This window comes from Chrysemys picta, chromosome 11, assembly GCF_011386835.1.
Source record: "Chrysemys picta bellii isolate R12L10 chromosome 11, ASM1138683v2, whole genome shotgun sequence".
Classification (NCBI taxonomy): domain Eukaryota; kingdom Metazoa; phylum Chordata; order Testudines; family Emydidae; genus Chrysemys; species Chrysemys picta.
Window position 1 is genome coordinate 49,450,604 of NC_088801.1, and position 25,426 is coordinate 49,476,029.

General features: G+C 40.1%; 1 protein-coding gene across 2 annotated transcripts in view; it reads right to left on the minus strand.

The window, feature by feature from the left end:
- The window catches only part of TFPI (tissue factor pathway inhibitor), a 251,892-nt gene that overhangs the window by 85,561 nt on the left and 140,905 nt on the right, over window positions 1–25,426 (minus strand). The window contains exon 1 of one of the 2 annotated variants that reach the window (XM_065561976.1): window positions 23,344–23,390. The exons of the other annotated variant lie outside the window; for it this stretch is intronic. Coding sequence (XP_065418048.1) covers window positions 23,344–23,375 — 32 coding nt within the window. The 5' untranslated portion in view covers window positions 23,376–23,390. Of the gene's footprint in view, window positions 1–23,343; window positions 23,391–25,426 lie in introns of those variants that run through there. 2 annotated transcript variants of the gene reach the window in all.

The window sequence follows — 25,426 nt, forward strand, 5'->3', positions numbered from 1 at the left end:
GTATGCCTTCCCACTATAAAGCAGGGTTTCTCAAACTTCATTGCACCGCAACCCCCTTTTGACAACAACAATTACCACATGACCCCATGACGGGGGACCGAAGCATGAGCCTGCCCAGCCCCTTCACCCAGGATGGGGGGCCAAAGCCCAAAGGCTTCAGCCCCAGACAGAGGGCCTATAGCCTGAACCTCAGCCCTGGGTGGTAGGGTTCAGGCTTTGGCCCTGTGTCCCAGCAAGTCCAAGTCAGTCCTGCTGACCCCATTAAAATGGGGTCGCAACCTTCTTTGGGGTCCTGACCCACAGTTTGAGAACTGCTGCTATAAAGACATGTTCTACATTATTGGATGAAAATTCTATGGCCTGTGTTATGCAGGAGGTCAGACAAGATAACCATAGTGGTTCTTTCTAGCTTTATAATCTATGAGTACATAGCCTTATCCTTGCAGTATGAAGCGCACCTTAATTTTGGCCCCTTCGACAAGCAATACAAATAGGTAAGATTAACAGATCAACAGAAATTAACCAGATGATTAACTGCAATCTATCTAGTACATATTCAAATGTACAGAACATTCCAAATGGAGACATTCTTCATATTTGGGAAGGCATACATTATTTTAGGTTGGCTATCCTCAGAATAAGCTGTGCTTTCACTAAAAGCAGAGCTCTGAGCTCCAGGGTCAAGACTCTTTCACAGTCATGGCCAAAGCTACACTGATAGGGAGCTGGTTGCTAGAGCTTTCAACAACAGTGAAGTTTTGCAAGGTGCTGAGCAGTCTGGGGACAGCGAAACACTTAAACATGAACCTAACTTTACAGGTGTGATAAGTCCCATTAAAGAAATGGAACCAGGCTCCTCAGGTTGCAGGATGAAACTACTAATTCTTAAAAACTTCAACAATGTTTCCCTATTAAGCCTTTCTTTTTTATCCACTTTTAGTGAAAAGTGGACCTTAAAACAAAAAACAGAAAAAATTCTGCCTCTTAAGACATTTCATGTCTCCTTCATTCTGTTCTGTTCCAGAGGTCAGTGTGCGCTCCCCAACATAAATTAAAGCAGCCCCTGAGACTGTTCTAATTTACAGCTGCATCCCCACATCTGCCCATGGGCCGCTTCATGTACTTTGGCTTTACACTGCTTGGGCTCTATACTGACCCAAGGACAATTCTGGTCCCGTCTGTGCTCAGAGCAGCATATTGAGGTCACATCTGGGGCCACAATAAACTCTTTTGGGGGTCCAGTTCAGCAAGGTGCTGAGTGTGTCCCCAAAGTGGAGGGCGCATGGGTGTTGTGAGCACTCAATATCTTGCCAGGTAAAGCCCTTTATCTTCTTTCCTCTTTTACTTGTTAGTGCTGACGAGATAGTACTTGAGCCAAATGCCAGGGAAAAGTTGTGTAATTAATAGTTGGCCCCATAGAAGCCCTTAAATCTTTTAACCTTCTTCAATGAGTGACAATGGGCTAAACAGCCAGAAACATTTTTCAAAAATTCTTGTTTTCTATGTAGCTTGCAGTGTTATTTTTCCTTCCACTCCCTCCCTCCCTGAGTAGGCTATGACATTTTCCCATCGTATGGATGAGGGATAATAAGGAATGCAGTGAAGTAACATCAAAGAGCAATGTTTTGACATTCCTACCAGAAACACTGAACAGCAGCAAATCGTTCCCCATTCATCCCCAGACAGAGTAGAGCCAGTGAACCTAGATACAACAGGGATTGGCACCCTATAAACATCATAGATAGATTTGATTGAAGAAATATAGGATGACTAGCTAGATTTAAGGAGCTCACACAGGTTGTATAGGTAGCTGGGGTGGAGCAGTGGAGGTCAGATGTTTCCATTGCTACATAGATCTACCAGCTGCTGCCCCTAAAGATGGTGAGCACAGAAATGGTGCTTTCTGAACAACATGATATGAAATAGGAAGATTTTGTTGCCACACAAGATGCCTTCCCTCAAGACTCCAGCATAGGTACTCTAGTCCCCTGCAGTGCAAAAGGGATATAGGCGTGCCAGGACTGAGAATTATTGTTTTAATTAAATGCTGGTAATCAAGGGCTAAGTGACTGGAAACTTCATTATATGCTACTGAATGGATTTGAGGAACAGTGAACAAATTCATCCCATGAGGGGTCCAGTTTCAGTATGGCGAATGTATCCATTTTTATAATGAAAAATGACCATCTGAGGAAAATTATCATTCTCCATACACTGAAATGGGAGCCCTGAAATGATCAATTTGTTGAGTAGATGTAGTGTGATAAATATGGGCATGCTCCGAAGGCCACTGGAGTCAATAGAAAGATTCTGTCTGATTTAGTAGGCTTTGGATTAGGCCCTCTATGTATCTTTATTTGTTTTATTAATAATAGGAATGACAATCTCTTAAACACCATGCTGGATATTTACACCTGGATGGTTTTGTTGTACTTACTCTAAGTCAGGTCTGCATTGCTGAAAAATATGTCTCCTTTATTTTAACACTTTTTTTTAAGAATCCCCAGAAATCTTTACATCTGACTATGTCAATTAAGAGGTTAATACAATAATCTGTTTCATTAGAAAGATTGCTTCTTTATTAGAAGCAGTCATCTGCTGAGATTTCTCTATGACCCTACTACAACAAACAAAATTTCTTTAAACAATTTTATGATATGTAATAGTTGTTTTTTCTCCTCTGTCTTTGGCAGAATAACATCTGACATTGTCATGTATTTCTGATGCTGTATAATCTTTTTTTCCATGTATTATTTACCACAAGTTCTTTGTATTACAACACATGACTTATGCACATTACCTTTCTTTATGATTCTCCACTCACATGTGAGACACTAATTGGTTGTAGAGAAATAAATTGTTAGTTGTGGGAACAACTGGGATAGAGGCATAAAACAGAGTCTCTGAAGTGGCCCTTCATGATGTCTGGAAATTAAAGTGACAATCTATCAAATAATTGGCATATTCATAAAATATGGTGCTTTTAAGGAAGTGTTTATTTTTCCGTTCCTTTAAAAAACCAACAAAAATATACTTCACTGTGATCATATAAAAACAATAGCAGTCATTATATAAAAGACAGAATAAAGAAGAAACCAGTTGAAAAATTATTTCCTATGCATTCTGAAGAGCATGAACACCTCAGTCCAAAGGCATATGCAAAAGAGGCAGCGTCACTGTTAGGGCTGGGAAATCGTATCGGAAGACCCATTCTCACTAGATTTCCAGACTAATTTTGCAGACCACAGAGATTTGAATGGTTCAGATAAGCTTTAAATAGATACCTACCCCTTTGAGTGGTAGGAAGCTGGTGACCATTGCTTATTACACTAATTTTAACCAACTCACCATTATTTTGCACTTTTCCATTCATTTGTTGTATCTACCTCATATTGCAAAGGCATGTGCTTAACTTTACACACTGCAAGCAGTCCCATTATGGGACTTCTCATAGTGAGTAAAGTTAAGCAAATATGTAAGTCTTTGCAAGACTGGGGCTTTAGATTGTAAGGTCTTTAGGCAGTGATTTTTTTTTTGTTTTGTTATATGTGTATGTACACATTGTCAATGACTCGGGCCTCTAGGTGCTACTGCAGATCAAATAAGTCATAAATACCCAAACCAAAGTCAGAATCCTAAAACTCTGGAGATTTGCTCATCACTATTTTAAATACACTTTAATTCTTTAGGTAAGCCAGAAATGACAATGTCACAATGGTCAAATTCAAATGCAGAGAACAATTTTCAGATACGAATGTAATTCTACTATATTTTAAAGCTATCCATTGAACAACAGTCATTGGCTAATACACATACCTTATAAACCTAAGTATAAGTCACTGCAGAAGGATACCTGGATTCTGTCCCTAACTCTGCCAACGATTTACTGTGTGGCCCAAAGCATGTCACTGAAACTTCCCTTTGCCTCAGTCTCTCTCTATAAAATTCAGATAGTGATATTTACTTTGCTTTGAAATCCCCAGATAACAGTGCCAAGAATTTATTAATAAAGAAACACTTTCAGTAAGTATCATCACGAGACAAATTAAAATCACCTTAGAAAGAGGGCACGAGGGAGTGGTTGTAGCAAGAGGCTTTAATGGTGCATTGAAAATTTCAGATGAGAATGTGTCCTTCGGAAATGAATATATTTAGCCAAAATGATTAAAAGGTTAACTGTTTTGTAGACAAATGTTGGCTACGGATGTGTGTATGCTAGAATGGGAGAATGTAGTGGTTGCTAAGCCATAAAGTGAGGTGAATTCTTTAAAGCAACCTTTTGCTTCATTTTACGCTAATGGATTTCAGAGTATTAAGGATGAGGTCAAATTTAATGAGAAAACAAATCTGAATGGCCTCCAGAGGAATCTGTCATGCGTGAGAAAGAAATACTTGCAAAATATGCATAAGACCAGCCATTAACTTTGTAATTAATTTTCCCCAGACTTTGCCCTCCCCATGTATGATTTTGATTCTTATTGCCAGAATCCATTGGTCCAGGCAATGCCATTGATCAGGATGTGACAATCCCTAGCAGGTTGAATTATCACTAAAATTCCATCAATAGTGAAAAAGAACAGGCATTGCCCAGTGTAACTGTTTTTTTAAAATAAAATAAACCCCAAAGCCTACAGGTTTTTAAACTGTGCCTTTTTGAAAGAAATTGTAAGCAGGTGGACAGACCAGATGGAAATCAATACCAGAGTGGTTGCTTTGGCCTCATGCAGCAGAAGCAAATACATCTGAAGATGAATTCTTGGGGAATGATGAATTCTTTGTAAATATATTTGGAAGAAAAATATCATGCAAAGAGGGGTCTCCCTCAAGAAAGAAACTATTCTTTATACTGTAAATAATTCTCCCCATTACTTTTAACTGTAGGCTAAGGTGAGCTACATCTAGCCTTTTGTTTAGTTTTAAATAGTTTAGTGGATAGGGTACTGGACTGGGGTACAGGAGACCTGGGCTTAACTCCTGGCTCTGCAGCTGCTTTGTTGTGGCAAACACTTGGGCAAGACACTTCCCTCCCTGTGCCTCAGTTTCCCCATTTGTAAAATGATAATGGCATTATTTGTTAAACTCTTTGAGGTCTGCAGATGAAAAATGCTATATAACAACAAGGTATTACGCCTCTACCCCGATATAACGCGACCCGATATAACACGAATTCGGATATAACATGGTAAAGCTGTGCTCCGGGGGGGGCCTGCGCACTCCAGTGGATCAAAGCAAGTTTGATATAATATGGTTTCCTCTATAACGCGGTAAGATTTTTTGGTTCCCAAGGACAGCGTTATATCCGGGTACAGGTATACTATTTCATTTTCTCAGTAAGATCTTATGCCCCCATTGATAAATTTTCTAAGGAAGCCCTTATATAATAGAAAATGGTCAGAGACCTAAAAATCTGTTTGAAAAATCAGCTGCCAGTCTTTCCTGCTTATCAAGGTAAAAGGCCACAGAATAATCAATTAATTGATTAATTGATTAAATGGCTTTCCAGAGATCTGCCACGTCCAATGGCATCTGCATCACACTTTGAATCTCCAACCAGTTTTCTGTATTGTTTATTGCTGCTCTTGGGGAAAAGAAAAATATAATTGTATTGCTTCTGTCCCCAGAAAATATTGTTTACTTGTTATAATTGCTGTAGGAGGCATTCTGGAATTAGACAGTGGAATTTCTACAGAGAGGGTGATTAAGATGGAAAGACTGTTTCTTTGTCCACTGGTGCATGTTAACCTATATTATGCCTTTAGGATCAAAGCAAGCAACAGCAGAGCTGTGAACAATGAACATGGCTGGACAAAGTTTGAACAATATGAAGCTTTTCCTTGTGGTATGAGAGGATCTTTGCATCTGTTAGAAATTGTGGAAATGTTAGCATGAAACTCTGTCCTTTTAATCCAAAATGCACTTGGACACAGATCATGCAGCTTTACTGTCGAAAGATCATTCAGCTGCTAATACACACATCTAAGCTGTATCCTGGGACCAGATTCCAGATGTCATGAAGGAGTCCAAAGCACCTTGCAGATTTTATGTTTAAACAGTGAAACAGAGTCATCTCTGGAGGGACAGCAGAGTCAGTTGGAAAATGGTGAACATGTTCCTCTGAAAAACATGGACATTTTAAATTTTCCCAAAAATGTTGACCAGCTCTAAATGGTAGATGAAAAGTTAAAGAAGTATGGGCTAGATGAATGGACTATAAGGTGGATAGAAAGCTGGCTAGATCGTCAGGCTCAACGGGTAGTGATCATGCCTTTTCCTCAGGAATAAGTAGAAGAAAACCAAGCAAGAGTTAAGAATGCTTACCAGATGCAAGAGAGAAAAACAGCAGAAGGCAATTGCAAAATGGACCCTTTAGACCTCCATCTGCTTGGCTCTGCCAGATGTAAAGGGGAAGGCCTCAGAAAGTCATGTCAGGATGTACCGGTAATTCCTATAAGAAGGCATACCTACACTGGGGTGGATTGTTGGAGACCAGGCATTCATGGAGAAAGATGTTTCTGGAGATAGGGCTGCTTCTGAGTATCACGCTATCGCACAGAATCACCAACACTATGTCCTGGAGAATCCAGCTTTTCCTTGATCTGATTATAGTATACATTTTTGGAGTTATGCTCAGGTGTGAAATAAGGATCAGGGATATGTTCCACTGTTAGAGACAATGGATTTGATTATGTGCAGGCCTTTTCAGATACTCAGACTAATCACCCTGGAGAAAAATGTCTAATTACAAAGTTCCTGGAGTCCACAGGTCCTAAAGCGTTCCTGGAGTCCTCAGGTCCTAAGTATGTAAACAGTCTCTGACCAGCATTCAGAGCATAATCGTAGAACATCTTGATGGAATGGCACAAATAAGTACTCCTTGATAAGTATTTTTCTTTTATATCATTTTAAGACATTTGAATGTTCAACATGTCATCAAAATCAAACATTAAAACTATCCTATTAAACCTACACCTAGTAAATCACCTAGAGATCTGATTGCTAACCTATCAATATTTTATTATTGTTTATTACGCAGCTTGCTGTAGACCAAAATGTGCTACATGTTTTCCAAAACAGAATTTTAAAAAAGCTAGATTTTTAAAAAACAAAAGACTTGATTTGTTGCATATATGAAGAGAGATGCTGTCTTCACACAGTTCTATAAAGATATAGTTTGGTTGCTAAGACCAGACTATTATAGTAAATAAAATCTCTGTTTCTCACTCTCCTCAGCCTACCTTGACAGCTTCATTAGGTCAACCCTCAGAAAGCACCACGAATGCTTCTGATTTCATAAGATTTGAACTTTGCAGCTGTCAAAGGAAACATACCAAGAGTCACAGGTGACCACAAACTTAGCTCAAAACATATAATTCCTGGCTCCTAAAAGCCCAGATGGAACAGACATTGCCCCCTCCAGATCCAGACACAAAGGAGCCCCTCAGCATAAGCATCTTCTCCTTCCTGTGCAGAACCTTCTGCAGCACCATTCCCCACCACTCTGGACCTTACAAAGGGCAACCCATAGTTCAGAGGCCCACACTGGAGAAGACAGCAAAAGCTGAGAGCAGTCTGGGTTTTGGATTCCCTGGAACAGGTATACTACTTGGGAATTAATTAATGTTTCTACATTCATTTTTTTCCAGTTCTTGGAACAGCTGGTAATACAACTCCAACAAAACCATGCTACCAGAGTCAGGGAGGTGTTGGGGGCCAGGCAAGCTATGGAGGCATGTCTTCCATGCATACAACCCTGGTCTCTCATGAGTTCCCTGCCATCTTCAGTGTTTCTGAGAAAGCCCTGCAACTTATTCCAAGGCAGGGGTGGGGTGAGGAGAACTCTGCCAACCAGATGGAAGGGCCAGAAATGTGAGTAGAAAGGGAATTGATTTTGCAGAGATTTCCTGCTCCAGAATATTCTGTGGAAGGGGACATTTAATCATTCTTTATTCTATATTTACAATCAGATTTTTTATATTGTTTTGATGGATAATATCCATGTTTATTTTTAAGCCTATGTAAAGATTTTTATCTATTTAAATTTTCACTTTTGTGCAAAATGAAGGGGTTTTTAAACTCATTTTCTATTTTTATCAATTTAACTTTTCACAGTTGTGGGAAAATCTGAGGCGGTGTCAGACAATAATGATTTAATAACAGTAGACACTGATATTCAAAAGGTTTAAACTTTAACCATTAAAACACAAATTGTCAACTTCACCTGGCAAAAAATACAATGTAAATATCCTTAAACTTTGATTTCTCAAGCAGCATTTTTCTAATTTTACAGATCTGTGAATTCTGATTATTATCAATAAAGGTATTTTGTTTTCATCTGTGTGTGCACTGAAATTGACTTTTAGTTACAAAAATCTAATCTCTTCACGCCTATTTATTTGTTTTGTTCCATCAGAGGAACAATCTTCAGATGGGTAGGTTCTTCCTCTAAAGTAAGGATGATTATACCTCATTTAAATTCCAGTTCAACAAAGCACAGACAATAGAAAGAAAGTTCTAGAAGAAATGCCAGAACTGAAGACTCAGGTCAATGGTTTGCCTTTTTATGTCTTGGAGGATCAGGTCCTTGGTTGTTACTTTGTCCTCATTTACTTTTCCTCAGTGATAGACAGGAAATATTGTTTCAATTGAAAATGACATCTTTCTTTTCAGAAGAATGATTTCTGGTAAGGGTTATTGGCAGTAGTTTTATATCTGAAGCCTGAACTGTAGCTGAAAAGAGAGAATGATTTTGTGTGCGTGTGTGGCTTCTTGTTTATCTGTGGTTGATGCAGCATAGATACTGCCAGTCTCTGTCCATAAACAAATTATTCTCTTGGACAAAGAGTAAATAAAAATACATTGAAATCTGGGATGTATCATAAAAATCTCCAAATGTCTTGTACAGTATATTCTAACAAGCGAGAATAGATGATTAAATAATGTTTTTTTTTCTGACTTCTCCTCCTCTTCCCGAATTTTACATATAGCAATTTATTACTCATTTTAAAATATATATATTGTATTCCTTTAAAAGTGTCCTAATCACTACAAAGGAAACCAATAAGATCTCTTAATAGTAGAAGAAAATCCAGAGTTTTCACAATAAATGACCATAATGGAGGTGGAGGTTTAGACCACTTTTGACAACTATAAGTAACAAAAAAGATCAGTCAATTATTGTAATTCAGAAGGGAAGGCAGATATGCAACATTAAGAAAAACATTAAAGAATATCATGAGATTAGATTTCATTTAGATTAACTGATTTTGCTTATTTTAAAATAAACTTCTCAAGTTCACACTAACCTTAATGTCTTGCAAGGCATGTCAATTATTTTAGGAACTGCATACCACTTCAGGGCTTTGGCATACCCCAAATTTTAGGATTACTTTAACCAACATACAGTACTTTAACAGCTGAAATAGGCTATCCTAGCTGATGATATTCAGTGTTTATGATACAAAATAAATTAGACTTTGGATTAAAAAAAGAAGATAAACATTGGTTGTAAAATAATTCTAAAAAGTGTACACATGAGGAATGAGAAGTTAACCATTGAGTGTTATTTGACTCTGCTAAACTACAGCCTAGAGCCACATTTGAAAGGAAGTACTGCACATAAACTTTCAATGAGCCTGTAATATGCAAAATAATGCAGTTAGCAGGTAATTTTACTGACAGACAAAAATCTGATATAAAGAGAAGTAGCCTTAATAGTATCAATGCAGTGGGACAGAGCCTATGCATTGCTGTGCGGATACTGAATGAGGGATGATGTGTTTGCTGACCAAAAGAACAGGGTGACTTGGAAGCATGATGTTCTAGACCCCCTAGGCCAGGTGAGGAAGAGATTCAAACTGTCAGAGGCTCAGAATTGCAGTAAAGCTTTACAGACTGATTCTCCACTCCATTGCACACTAATGCATCTCTCCATTGACGTCAGTGGAGTTACACCAGTGTAAAAATAGTGTAGCAGAGCAGAGAATCAGGCCTATACTCCAGTTTGTTGTACTGAGGATATTTTGACCTACACTCCTTTGAATGGTAAAATAGGTTCTGCACTCACACTGCCAGCTGGTTTTAAAGATTCATCTTCTTGATATTTAACCAAGCTAGTGGTCATTTCTATAATCTCTCCCTGAAGCTATTTTACACATCTTCTAGCAGAGGGTATTGCAACCTTCAATAAACATTCTGTTGGATATACAACTATTCACCCACCAAGTTGTTTTAAATCGCTAGGTATTTAATAACCCCCCAATTGTCATCAAATGATAAACAAAATGCATTTTTTGTCATGTCCTGCAGGAAGCTACATTTAGGTCAAGGGAGTGAATGAAAAAGCCATGGAGTGTTCAAACATAGGCTGATAGCAAGCACATTCCAGGTGATCTTAAAGTGCTGATTAGCCCTAACTCTTGTCTTATAGGAAACTGAGGTCAGGGTGACTTCGATTTTTAAAATATTTGGAGTGGGTTTTAGGGCCCCACCGGAGCTCCGACATTATAGCAGTATGAGTGGGGCAGCCCAGTTGTTGAAGAGCTGTGGAGGGCAGCACATGGGCTTATTGTCAGGGATGGACCAGGGGCCAAGCACTCCACTTCCTCAGAATATGGGATCACAAGGGTGCATTGAACAGGACATAGGCCAGTATTGTCACACACACAGATCCTAAAACAAAGGAAGGGACAAGGCCTGATGCACACACCTATGCCCCTCCCTGAAATAGGCATCAAGCAGGTGTTTTTTGTTGACAAGTATCACAGATTCTGGGTGGTGGTTTTAACCCATTCCTCCTTTGTATTCCAGATGCAGGAGTGAATGGGGTTACACACAAAATCATTTACGTGCTCCGTCATCATCATGACCTCAGTTAGGATATTCTAAGTGAGGGCACTTGAGTGATTCTGTGTCAGAGCTCTATACCGATCTGTAACAAAAGCTACAAAGATTGCTAGTTCCTCTTTCAGTGTTTTGGGACTACTTTGACAGGCTATTTATTTTTATTGATGTTCCTTCCCTTTCTCTGATACCTTCTCGAGACACTTCTACACCTGTCTGACAGGAGATCAGATAATGACACACACTGCTGACACACTTGTCCAGAGCACAAATAGCGCACAGTTATAAGAGTGGGGCAGAAGCAGGAGTTAAAGTTCCTTTAATGTAATTAAATTCTCTGTTCTCTTATACATCACTGTACTGACACTTAGTACTTGAGTATAAATACTGGTTATTATTAATACATCAAGCAGCTATAGCGATGCTTCATCAAATCTACCAGCCTTGTTCCTTGTAAAAGGCTGAGCAAAATTCCGGCAATTCCCTATTACTGGACATGTTTCTGTAAGTGAACAAAAATAGAACTTTAAAATACATACAGTCCTTTTGTCCATGCTGAGAAAATAAGCTGTTTTCCCCTTTCCTTTTAATAAAATGAGCAAAACATCAGGAACAGAGGGTCTTGTGGCACCTTTGAGACTAACAGAAGTATTGGGAGCATAAGCTTTCGTGGGTAAGAACCTCACTTCTTCAGATGCAAAAGGTGAGGTTCTTGCATCTGAAGAAGTGAGGTTCTTACCCACGAAAGCTTATGCTCCCAATACTTCTGTTAGTCTCAAAGGTGCCACAAGACCCTCTGTTGCTTTTTACAGATTCAGACTAACACGGCTACCCCTCTGATACAAAACATCAGGAAAACTTATCACACGTTTGACTATATGCCAAAGGAAAAAAACCAAATTGCTTAGCATCGAGAGACCCATAACAGGCTTACAGTAACAAAAGTAAAGTGGAAAGAACCAACTCTTCATTAATTGTAATGACTGCACAGTAGTTACAATAGTGGGTTTGTTTTTCATGATCCTTCTTTGGACAGAAGCTTATTTTAAGAGACTTTCTGGATTATTTATGCCTATTAATTGACAATAGTAATTCTCTCAAAGTTAATAATTTCGCATTAAACTGTCAAAAAGCCACTGAAATTAACACATGAAAATCCAAGCAAAGAATGAGTTTACAAGACCTTCAGGAAATTAAATCCAGATAATTTCAACTGCCAGAAAGATAGCACTTTGTAAAACAATGAATATGGCAGAAACACAAGGAATTTCTTGTGGATCATGCCCACAGAATAACTTTTGGGGTTGCTTGTTCCTGTCTCATTATTATTTTTTGAGAGAACAGCTGAAAAATTTCAGCTTGCAGCATTTTAACCTGTGTTTCAGTATGTGCCTAGAATAGAATTTTCTTACTAAAATTCAATATGTTGCAAGTTAGAGACTTTGACTATAGTGTCATTTGGCTTTGAAAATAATGCTGAAGTTGAATCACTTATAAAATCCTTGCATGCGTGGGAATAGTAATGAACTCTTGGCCAGGTTTGCAAACAGTGGCTTGCAATTTTGTGTCCATAAATCACCATTCAGTTCAGGGTAATTTAAGTACTTGGCTTCTCTAAATGACACTAGCAATTAATTGCTAATGTTAACTTTTTTGCAAGCACAAGAATGAAGGCTCGGATTTTAAAGCAATGCTTAAAATCTGGCCTATATATCTCAGTATTTCAGAATCTAGACAGCCAACATACGTAAGGAAGAGAAAGTCATTGAAAACCAACAACACTATCAGATATTTTTTTTTGCACTCTCAGGCCTCATCTACACTGAAATTGGCATAGCTATGTCATAGTTATATTGGCATAGCTATGTCAGTCAGGGTATGAAAAAACCACACACCCTTGAGCACCGTAGCTATGCCAATCTAACACACAGGGTAGATGTAGCTAGGTCAATGGAAGAATCCAAAGGTGATGCATGGGGGAGGCATATGGGGTCATATGCCCTCCCCACCAGGTTTGCTGTGTGGATTGTACTGAGCATGCTTACACTGACTGAGCATGCTCAGTAACATTGTTGAAGCCAGCTACTCTCACTCTGCCCCCCACCCCCTTATCGGCAGGCATGGGTCATCTCTGGAAGAATGCTTCCATTGACCTAGTTACTGGTAGTCAGGGAGGTGGTTTTCCTACAGCAACGAAAAAACCCTTTCAGTGGTTGTAGGCTCTGTCTAATCTATGGGGTTATGCTGGCATAGCTATGGTGCTGTAGCTATGCCACTATAGTTCCCCTAGTATAGACAAGCCCTTAAATGTCATCCAGGGAGGTGGTGTTCCTACACTGAGAGAAAGGGTTTTTCTACATCAGCATAGGCTGCGATTATACTACAGGGCTATGCCAACAATGCTATGCCAGTATAATCTCCATAGTGTAGATGTATTCTCAGTCCAAACTTAGTGCCGCCAGTCTTTGAAGCAAAGAAAATTAACCATCAGTCCCAGAAGATGAATCAGAGTTCAGAGTACAAGTCAAGTGGTAAAAGTGCATTAAAATGCAATGCATCATTTGGCTCTGCATCTTATCATACAACTATCACCTACATATTTGATTATATATATCATATTACATATGAACACATGCATGATGAATACATACATAATAGAGAAAATGCATGTTAGAGTGGGTGGTATCACTCTGCATTTGGAAAGGCTCCATTTTTCCAAATTTGTAGCAAAGCCACAAATCAATTATGCAAGTCATTTGAAAGGAGTGCTGTTAAAATCTTCATACTATAATCAACCCATGCCAGGCAGTCTGTATATGACACATTTTACAGAAAAACAAACAAACTTTAGAAAGCTTAAAAAATGTTATTAGGTATATTTCTCATTTCCTTCCATCTGAAATTCCAGGACTCTTAATTACCATGAATCTAACTATAAAGGGCTCAGAGAGAGAAGAGAAAAATAAAATTAATTATGTATTGAAAGCTAAGTTAGGTCATTTTAGAGGTTTAAAAAATATATTAGTGAAAATGTCTTCTGGGACTGACGTTAACTAAAGAATTTGGTGAAGGGGGGAAAAAAGAAATAGTTCCAATGAAATTTTAAACTCTCTAAAACATTTTTACAAGAATATTGAATAAAATATTTGACATATAGGCCCTGATCCAAAGCTCTCTGAAGTCAGTGTGAAGACTCCTATTAACTTCATGGGCTTTGGATCAGACCCAGTACTGAGTACTGTTATAATAATTGGGCCTAAAAATGTAGCCTGACTGAGCTCGTCTGTGAAAGCTGAGTAAGTTTATAAGGTGTTACAACCTATCAAAACAAATGTTGACAGGAAAAGGTGAAAAGATAAGACAGAAAGATTGAATTAGTCCAAACGAAAAGGCTTACTGCTATAACTCAAGGACTGTGTTAAGATCATGCCTGTAAACAAAAAAAGTTTGGGATTGGAAATCAACCAAAATTGGTGCGTCAGAAACTAGACCCAATTGGTGGACAAAATAATGAGGGAATGGACTATTCCACCCATCACTCCCTTTTGGGATCCTCAAAAAGAGACCGGGGGAGGCGGGGGAGAGCTGGCTGACTGAAAGATGAGAGAAGCAGAAGCTGCAGCGAGCTTTATCATCACAGCTGACACAGCCTCTTGGGATCCTGGACCTTCTTTGTCCTATTCCTGAGAGATGCCCTGACCAGAGAGGGAGAGATCCAGATAACAGTGCTCTGGCTCCATCCCAAACACCACTTGGGATGTGACACTTTGTTCCCCTCTATCCCTGTCATTTGTCCTTTTTCCTTTCCTACCTTATTTCCTCTCTTTTCTGTCTCTTTCTTATTAAAGAGAAGGCAAAAGAAACCTTGTTTAGCTGGCCAAGACTATATATTTTGCAACACTAAGCCTGAGACAAGAAAGGCAGCTAAATGCAATGCCCTAAACAGCTCAATGCTGGTACAAGTTTGCCAGGACCCAGCATGTCTCTTAAGACTCTCCTGTGCCTGTGTTTTTCAGCAGTGGGTTGCAAGTGAAAGTTGACACCAGAGACAGGAGTTGCATTTTCTATCGTTTTCTTTTCTCTCCCCTTTTGTGTGTGTTTGTCTAATTTTGTTTTCTAGACAACAGGATTGGACTTTAGCAACAATAGCAACAACAACAGTTGAGATGGGCTGGAGCTAACTTCATTTCTCCCCCGGCACTCCGGCAGATCAAAGCAAGTTCGATATAATGCTGTTTCACCTATAACGCGGTAAGATTTTTTGGCTCCCGAGGACAGCATTATATCGGGGTAGAGCAGAAATCTTACTGAACATTTATTATGAAACCTTCTAAGGGCCTTGGAAATCTTACAAAGCCAAGCCGTTTTTCTGGTAAACATGGCACTTTCCCATCGAGAGAAATATTTTGTTAGAGCTGTAATAAATGAGGTCTGCTTGGAAACAGGATCACTGCAAGATTTAGTATGACGACCACATGGGGTAATGAATTCCATAAACTAATTAAAGTGTAAGGAAAGAATAGCTCAGACTAGCTCAAGGCAGCCAGAGGAAGAATAATGAAACATTAGCTGAATATTGAAAAATCCACTTTGGATATTAAAGAAATATGGTACTGGAAGAATAGTTTTCGTACAAAGACTCACACATTTGACTTTTATTGAAAATTCAAAGTCTAACACCAGAACATCTGCAATCGAAAATAACTATCCAATATATCATAGTGCCAATAAATGGACAAGAAAAAAAACACAAAACAAATAACAGGGGCAATTTAGCTAGAAATGAACACTTTAAGTGAAAAATAAACTGCTCCAAATAACATTTGAAAACTGGAACCACTCCAAATTCAGATCTTATTTTATTATTTGTACATGTTTGTGCAGCTTTATGCTTGATAGTTTCAGCAGGGACCAAAAGTGACAATACAAATATTGTGCCAACAACTTTGTGAGCCCAGTATCTGCACTTCTGATGAACCAGGAATTTGACACAGGTTCAGCACAGACCCTAAGCATACGTCTAATTTTATTGGATCAATTTATTACTCATGGAGGTTTAGTGTAGCAGAGCTCCATCTCAACCCCCTCCAGCCCATGAAAGGTTCCTGTACTGGGGTAGCGGCGTGGGGGAGGGGAGATGGGATATGGGACCTTGAAGTGCAGAGTTTGGCAACAGCAGGGAGTTCCCATGCTCTGGAGGAAATCTGATTTGCAGTTGGATTATGGTCCCTTTATACCCTGAATGGCACAAAGGGGTCATAACTGGGCTTGAGAATCAAGCCCTAATTTTCCTCAGAGACATGTTAACTCATCAGCATTGCACAGCCAAAACACCACTTGTCCAAGATATGCATTTAATACACAGCTACTGGATTGTATTAGGTTTTGTGCACCATGTTACCAGAAATATAAAAGAAACTCAACATAACAAATCATCTCTCCCCTTCCTTAATACATTGTACACTGCTATGTCCTCCCACTTCACCATCGCTTAGTCAAACGGTATACACTGTCAGTCTTTTTAATCTTTCTTCCAGGCTCTATAACTCTATATTATTTGTCATTCTTCTGAACTCTGTCCAACTTGACAACCTTTTGTTAACAAGGTGCCACAATATTCCAGGTGTAATCACACCAGAGAATTGGTGAGTGGAACTATTAGCTCTCTGTCCCATGATATGATGTTCCTGTGTATGGAGACAAAAACTGGCTTTTTTGGTGCTGCCATAGCACATTGTAAACTCCTAGGTCCCCAATCACCCCGTCGGGACTTTTGGGGTCATTATTGCTTTCCAGCGTTCTCCCTCCCACTGAGTATATTTTTTATATAGGGCTAACATTATGACCAGGGGTCTCATCCTCATGTGAGGGGTCTCATCCTCCTCCATACAAGAGCAGAAGAAAAATACTGCATTTCACATGCAAAGCCCTCAATATCTACAAAGGGGAAATTCCAGAGTTGTAAATCCTACTAGATAAAAACCCTCACACATCTCGGTTCTTTGATCTGAGCATTACACAGTGTCTCAAAATGCTCAGCAGGACACAGTAATACTTAAAAAAAACAAAACAACAAAAGACTTGAAAAGGCATCTCTCAGCAATTCCAAAACAGAGTACTTTAGTTCTTGCCCTTCAGAACTCTTCCGCATTAAGTGCAGCCCAAAATAACAATGCCAATTGGAAGAACAAACTGTAGGGGGAAAAAAAGAGACTCAGAACATAAAAATAGTCAAAAAGAACAAAAAAAGGTCAAAATGTAAATACAAAATGCTAGTACTGGCTTCACTTTTAATCTCCAATTCATCTTTCATGTCAGCAGTATTCCAGTTCAATGTTTGCTTCACATCCCGCGTCCATGATTCAACAGTATTAGCTGACAAAGTGGAATAATCAAAAAGGGAAAGCAACTTGCTATTCAGACATGAAGGGACTGCATGAGATCTAACAGTTCTTTAAGGCATGTATTAGGCCATCCAAGGATCTCCGTAGGGAAAAGTACATGGAGGTACCAGTGATCATAACACCACAAGTATAATGTCTGGAGTTTTGGGATACAATGTAGACTGAAAACTTCTTTGAAAGGATCAGAAATAGAATGGTTCCCTGATGCAGTTTCTTACTCTTCCTTTCCTGTGAATAATATCAATAGCACATATCTTGGGCCAAATCCTTAACACCATGAACCAACCCCCTTTGCCTTACTCCATCAATGCAAAGGGACCGTAAATCGGATTACATAAAGATTTACCCATTGCAGAGGGAATCTCCAGGTGTTGTAGTGATTTGATACTACCTCCTCTCACAGCACTTGCAGAGGAGAGTAGCCAAATTGAGACATGAGGCCAGAGTGCAGCAGCACACTGGTAATCTCTGCTGGGGAAATGGCCCCTTGAAGCCATATGCAGTTGGGTCCAATATAGGGCAACCCGGAAGCCGCTCTTAGTTATGTCAGGGTCCAAACCAGCCTGCAGTCATCTCCAGGATCAGGGATAAAGCATTCTTTGCCCCACCACATTTATCCCACACCACTGAAGCCAATAGGAGTTTTGTCATAGATTTCAACAAAAACAAGATCAATCACTAAGACATCAGCAAAGTACACATTCACAAACTAAACACAGAATTGTGGATGTGAACCATAGTCTCTCTTATGCCCTCCTACTGTTTACTGATCTTATGAGCATTTCTTTTCTCTTGTTCATTCAAAAAACGTGACTACTTAAATTTTGAACAGTGCACTTTTGAAGCTTTATAGTTAAAGCGCACTCTGTAACTTCAGCCCTTTCTTCCATCACAGCAGAATAACCTCCAGGGAGAAAATAGTTCTTTCACAGGATTCATAGATTTTAAGACTAAAAGCCACCATTTTGGCCATCTAGTCTGACTTCTAACACAGGTCAAAGTTTCATGCAGTAATTCCTCATCAAGCCCATAATGTCTGGGTGCATATTTTCTAGAAACACACCCAATCTTGATTTAAAAACTACAAATGACAGAAAATCCACCACCACTCTTAGTAAATTGTTCCAATAGTTAATTACCCTTACTCTTAAGGATTTGCACTTTATTTCTAGTTTTCCAGCCATTGGATCCTGTTATGACTTTGTCTATCTTAAAAAACCCTCTACTAGCAGAAATAGTCTTCCCATGCAATTATGTATGGCCCATGATCAAGTCACCTTGCCAGGTGATGTGGTTTAATTTTTATCACAGCACTGTGACTTTTGTCCCATATCATCATCTTCCTCCCACACCAATCGTAACTGGAAAAAGCAACTAAAACGCTCATTTGAGCTACTACCTAGATTCATGACAAAATCCTCAGTCATGCTGACATTTTCAGGTTTAATCTCTTCTAGCCAAAGCAACAGCAGAGTGTATAACATTGTATCAATATATAACTGTGGTGTTTAGATGCTGCTTGTAATTATTAGAACTGGGAGCACTGGCTGTTGGGAGTCTGAAAGGACAGGAAACAGGAAGGAGGGGGGAGGAGTTGAGGAAGCTGGAGAGTTACAGAGTGTGCAGCTACAGCTTGGAGAAGAGACTTGCACTGTAAATAAAGTTCTGTTGAAGTTGTTAATACTTTGCCTGGTGGATACAACAATAACTAGAACCATTAGGGCTTTAGTCCATGCTCCTTACTCACTGTTGTCAAGGCCTCAACTAGTAAAGCTGTCCTGACCATGAATTTGGGGTTGATTCAGTTCACCACCCTGCTCCAAAGTGTGTCCTCACAAAAACTGTTTAGTTGGCTTTATGATAGATTGAGGGTAAATTTAACTTTTGATGCATATCAGTGAGATACTGATGGAACCTGTCACAGTTCAGGGCAGCTGCACCTATATTTCCTCTCAGTGGTCCAGGAAGGGGATCCACTCTCAGGCTTCCAGCTCTCCAGCCATTGCCTTTTTGGGTGGCTACCAGTATCTCACCCCATCTAACCCATATATTTCTATGCTGCACAGTAGTTCCCTGCCTTCCCAGCACAGAGTGCCCAAGCACACCTGCTTGCTTTCTCTTCAGAGAGGTTAACAGTGTGACTTCCCACAGTTACAGATATCATCTAGCTCTTTTGATGCAAGCCTATTTTATTCTTATATTAAAAACTTTACAGAGAAAGCATATTAAGCACAATAAAGAAACCTACACCACATGTTAATAAGCTTACCAGACATCACCCCAATCCTAAAATGGGCTTTGGCAGGAACAGTCCTTGAAAATCCCATAACGGGGTTCCCTTTATGGTCCCAAGTTCATAACAGCCTTAGCTTAGTCCTAGCACCCAGTCTGATGGGCCTCAGCAGGCCAACTCCTTCCAACCCTTCTTTAAGGATTAGGGCCCTCTGTGGGTTAGGGGGCCTGTCCATGTGCTGGATCAGGAGAAGGCCCTGAGCCAATTTTAAAACCAGGTTATTTAACCCCAAATCCTTTCTTTGTCTGTTGGTCCCTGGAGCATCCAGTATGAACTAGGATATGTGCACTTCTCTAGGAGGAGTGGTTTCAACAAGATTTAACTTAAACTTTAAACAATCTTCAATTCCATTAAGTTTGCCTAGAATATTAAAGAATATCGTCAGTCTGTCACAGAATCCTCCATAATAGAGCAGGCACACTCAGTGGCGGATTAATAATTTTGCTGCCCCTAGGCCGGGAAATAATTGCCGCCCTGGCCCCACACCGACTCCGCCCTTTCCCCACCCCCATTCCAACCCCCTCCCCAAAGTCCCCGCCCCAACTCCGACCCCTCCCTTCCCCTATTGGATCCCTTCCCCAAATCCCAGCCCCCACCTCTTCCCCCAGCGCACGGCGTTCCCCCTCCTCCCCTTCCCTCCCTACCCCGCGAAACAGCTGTTTCGTGGCGCAAGCGCTGGGAGGGGAGAGAAACAGGACGCAGTGGCACGCTTGCAGAGGAGGCGGAGGTGAGCTGGAGCAGGGGGGCGGGGCACGGAGGGGAGCTTCTGCCCCTGCAAATTTGCCGCACTAGCCCTAGGCCTTGACCAACAGACAAAGAAAGGATTTGGGGTTAAATAACCTGGTTTTAAAATTGGCTCAGGGCCTTCTCCTTGTCGGCCTAGGCAATAATACAGCGCTGGGCACACTACTACCAGTATTTTGGCAGACATTTTCCCTAGGATGGAGCATAGTCTCCGAGTTGGGCTGGACCTTAAAATCTGCCCTTAAAAGAGACAGAAGGGGACCAGTAGGTAGAGTACAATAATTGAAGTATCTTGTTGATATACTTGTTTTTATACCGGAAAAATCTGCTTATCATACTATAAGATGCTAATGTTCTTATTCGTCTCCTCTTCTTTGGTCATCACATTTACTTGAGCCTCAAATTAACTGTTAACAGGAACAGTTTACAATAGAAGCTTTCACATCCTGCTCTCAACAAGATTAAATCTGTCTTCTTGTTAATTTTGATCTTGAGAAATGCATCCCCAATTCAAACTAATAATTATTTTGCAAGGTTATTAATTAATTTCTACCTAAAGAATAACAGCTTTCTAAAATGTCACTGATCTGGATTAGGGGGGAAAATCCTTTTTAAATGGCTGTTGCTCATTGTAGGATGTGATTCAGAAAATCACATTTCAAAGCATCTTTTCTTTATCTGAATTATGCTAATACTCCAAAATGAGGTGTTCTATGTGCTCCCCTTTATAAGGTTACTTCAGATGTGTGATGGATACTCACACATAGCTGTAATTTCTAAAGGGCTCTATTTGTTATAGACATGAAGAGTTAGATACTGTCAGGTGTGTGTATGATAATTGCTATACCCAGCCTTGGGCTAGAAGGATATTTCAATACACAAAACTGTACCGTTCCACAGGGTAAACACGTGATTTTCTGATGCTGCAATACAAGTTTCCTAGTGCAGGCTTTCTCTGCCTATTACACTTATATAGCAGCACCAGGAGAATTGGTTGGGTGTCTATTGCTGTTGCAAATGCCTTATCCCAGATTACTTCTTTGTTTGCTGTATAACCTTGCGTCTGCCCCATCCCATCATTTCTGCTACACGCTGTGTGTCCCATATTTATTCCCCCCCTTCTCCTATACTCTCCCCCCTTATCAGGTCCAGGGTCCACAGGATGGGCAAGGGCACTCTTCACACTGTTCCTCTGATTTCAGCAAGCAATAGGTCAACAGGCACATGAGCCCTGCTGTCTCCAGTCTGCGGCCGCAGCAGCAATAGACATCAGCCAACCCTGCTGCTTCTACCGTACAGGCGCACAGTTCAGCAGACAGCTGTGCTGAAGCCCTTCCACTGTTCTATCAAGTCTAAGGCCAGGTCTACACTAAAAAGTCAAGTTTACCCAGCTACCGTGCTCAGGGGTGTGAAAAATCCACAGCTCTGAGCAACATAGCTAAGGAGACCTAACCCCCAGTGGAAACAGCACTAGGTTGATGGGGAAAAATGCTTCCGTCAATCTAGCTCCCACCTCTCAGGGAGGTGGATTAACTATGCCAATGAAAGAACCCCTGCCGTCACTGAGGTGAGTGTCTACACTGAAGTGCTATGGCAGCACAAATGCAGAGAAGCCCTAAGTCTGGGAAACTGCTCCACTGTTGCCTCTTTGCCAGCATCTCTGCCTAAAGCATAAAGGCATATAGTATGAACATAAATGCCTATGCTGTGACTGCGGCTAGTATTCTCGCTATTCATGTAAATACTGAATCCTTCTTTGAACCATATGGAGTTGTTGCTATCAATTACATCTTGTAGCTGTAAAATGTTTCTTTTTGTCAATTTTAAACTAGTCATTTTTTAAAATTTCATGGGACATCCTCTTGTCCGTCTTCTACATGGAAGGATAAGTAGAATACCCTCATAATCTTCTCTCTACTGCTCACTACCATTGCCATGTTATCTCCTATTCATCATCATCATCATCTTTTTTCTTTGGATGTCTCCTTTGGATGTCTTGCTATGTCCAATTATATTGATTGCCCTTTTATAGTTTTATTATATCCTTTCTGAGAGGATGTGATCAAACTGGGCACTGTATTCATGGCGAGGGTGTATCACTGATTTACATAATGACATTTTCGTTCAGTTTTATCCCTCTTTTTTCCTTAATACAGCCTAAAATCTTCCTTGCTTTTGACATTTTATTTACTTAATAAAGAAAGACTTATTAAAACATAACTCATCACTGATCATAAGCTTTTCACTTCACAGCACATGCTTCCACTCCATTGTTTATACAAAAAGCCCTTAACTTCACGGAACAACCTTGGAGAATTATTGCTGATGGGGCCAAGTGATACCATATAACCAGTAATCTCTGCATGAGTATATTTAGCATGTATTTTTTAAGATGTACTTAAGCCTTCACATACTCTGCAAATTGTTTTAGCAAAACAACAATGCAAACCAAAATTTCTCAATTAGATTTTGAAACCCCATTACATTCGGAATAGCTCAAAAGGGCATGAGATATGTTCCAGCAAAGTCAATTATATGCTGACATTATGGTCGGGTAAATGAAGCGGTGACCTTCAGGGAAGTTCTATGGCCTGTGTTATACAGGAAGTCAGACTAGACCAGTGGGTCTCAAACTTTTTTACTGGTGCCTCCTTTCACACAGCAAGCCTCTGAGTGCGACCCCCCCTCATAAATTAAACACACTTTTTAATATATTTAACACCATTATAAATGCTGAAGGCAAAGCGGGGTTGGGGTGGAGGTTGACAGCTCGCGATCCCCTCATGTAATAACCTTGCGACCCCTGAGGGGTCCTGACCCCCAGTTTGAGAACCCATAAACCAGACATTCACAGTGGTCTCTTCTGGCCTTGGAATCTATGACCTAGTGAAACATTGTTTCCCTTAGCCTGAAACAATGCACGCTATTAATAATCAGTAATGCTTGCCATATGAGCAAAACTACCTTGGCTTTGCTAATATAAAAAGTGAATCTATTAAGTCATAACTGTTTATTAAGTAAATATAATCCCTGTGCAGCAGAAGGTAATTGCAATTTACTCACAGTGTGCAAAGGTGACATTTCCCCCCTCCCATCAGCAATCAGTCTGTAACCTGAGTGACTGTGTAACACTGAAGACAGTTGGGCTCATTGCACGGTCAGGGTTGGAGAACTGCATTCCGGGGTTATTGTCAGTCATCTGGGGGGTTATTTATTTTACAGATAACATGAACTGAAACAAAACATTCCTGAGAAGAACAGGAAATCAAACTGTGTGTGTGTGTGTGTGTGTGTGTGTGTGTGTGTGTGTGTGTGTGTGTGTGTGAGAGAGAGAGAGAGAATATGCAGAGTAACAATTGAAAGATATGGACATAACCCGGGGATCCATCTCACCGTGACAGGGAGGAAAGTGCAGGAGACAGGTGGGGTTCCGGCTGAAGCCAACTGGTCTGCTCCTCTTGGGCTCTCTCAAGCTAAGCTAGCAGGCCAGACCACAGAGAGCAGTTGAAGGGGAAAAAAAAAAAAAGAAATTTTTCCTAAACAAGAGAGTTTAGGAAGCAGAGGACCAACTCCCCTAAAGAAAACAGTGATTCAGATCCTTAACTGCTATATGTTGGTCGATTCCAGTGGAGCTCTGCCAGCTTCCACCAGCTGTGGATCTGGCCCACTTCCTTTACTCCTCAGTGCTTCCCTTATATCCTCAGTCTGCTGGACAGGCTTCATCTGCCTGAGTGGATTAAAACATTCAGACGTGGGAGGGAGGAAACAAATCCAAGAACTCAGTTCTTGGGGGGACCTGAGCCTCTCTCCACCTCCAACCCTCTAGAGAAAACAGTTGTTGGAAAAGGCTCTTTTCTCTTCTAAATTCTTTTTTGCTCTTTCCCTCCCCAATTCCCTCTCTATAGTGTAATCTCACTCAGGGCAGGCACACCCTAGCTGTGGTGCTTATGAGAGAGGAGCTGCTTCTGTAGATAAGCTTGACAGACTTTAAAGCAAGAGTTACCATAAAAACACAGTGTAAAATGCTGAGACAAAGCCAGAGTCTGAATTAATAATCTTTTTGTGAAATTCTCTCTCTGAAGCACAGCAGCAAAACATTTCATGTGTCTGGTGCTGTTCTGTTCTGGCACTCTGTGAAATATCCCAGCTGATTGTAAAAGAAATGCTATATAATTACCCAGAAACTTCATCTCATATTGAGAACAGTTTATTTATGCTACAAGCTGCTGATGATTTTACATCTGCTAATATAAAGGGCAAAGACCATCTCTTTTCTCTAGGTAGAGAGTGGTGAGCTGAAGTCCATGATATATGCATAGAGGGTTGTGATCTCAAAGGTTTTTTTTGTTCTTTTTTTAAAAAGGGATGGGGGGAAGATGCTCACAGTAGCATTTAACTTCAAAAAGGGGACTGCCACAAAAACAAGGAAGCTAGTTAAACAGAAATTAAAAGAAAGGCTCACTAGAATGAAATGCCTGCATGCAGCATGGAAACTAGTTAAAAACGTAATAGAGGCTAAAACTAAATGTAGACCCCATATTTAAAAAAAAAAGCGAGAGGCCCAAAAAACGCCTCCTTGGCTAAACGTCAGTGTGAAAGAGGCAGTTAGAGGCTGTGACCAGAGTCCCAGGGGAGCTGCACTGAGGTCACTCAATTAGGGTGAACTGCAAAGAATGGGGCAGACAATCCCCAAAGCTGGTGGATATTCCAATACTTAGATTTACCAAACCAACACAAAGCAGCTTCTATAATACCTTATTGGTTACCCAGAAGTCAACACAGTTCCCTTAAAGCAACCCAGCCTTAGGCCTCCACCCAGACACCCAAGTCAAATATGATGAGAATTACTGAAAATCTTATTCATCATATAAGAAAGTTCTACCAATCCCAAAGGATGGGACACATTACCTCTCAGGTTAAGGAATATTTCAGATCTTACCCAAATACACACATACAGCCAATTCTTATTAACTAAACTAAAATTTGTTAAAAAAGAAAAGAGAGAGAGTGTATTGGTTAAAATATCAGCATACATACAGACATGAATACACTTCTGAGATCAGATTCATAGTAGAGATGGTGAGCTTTGTAGTTTCAAAGAGTTTTTTTAAAAAAAACGACCATATGTTATAGTCCAATATTCATA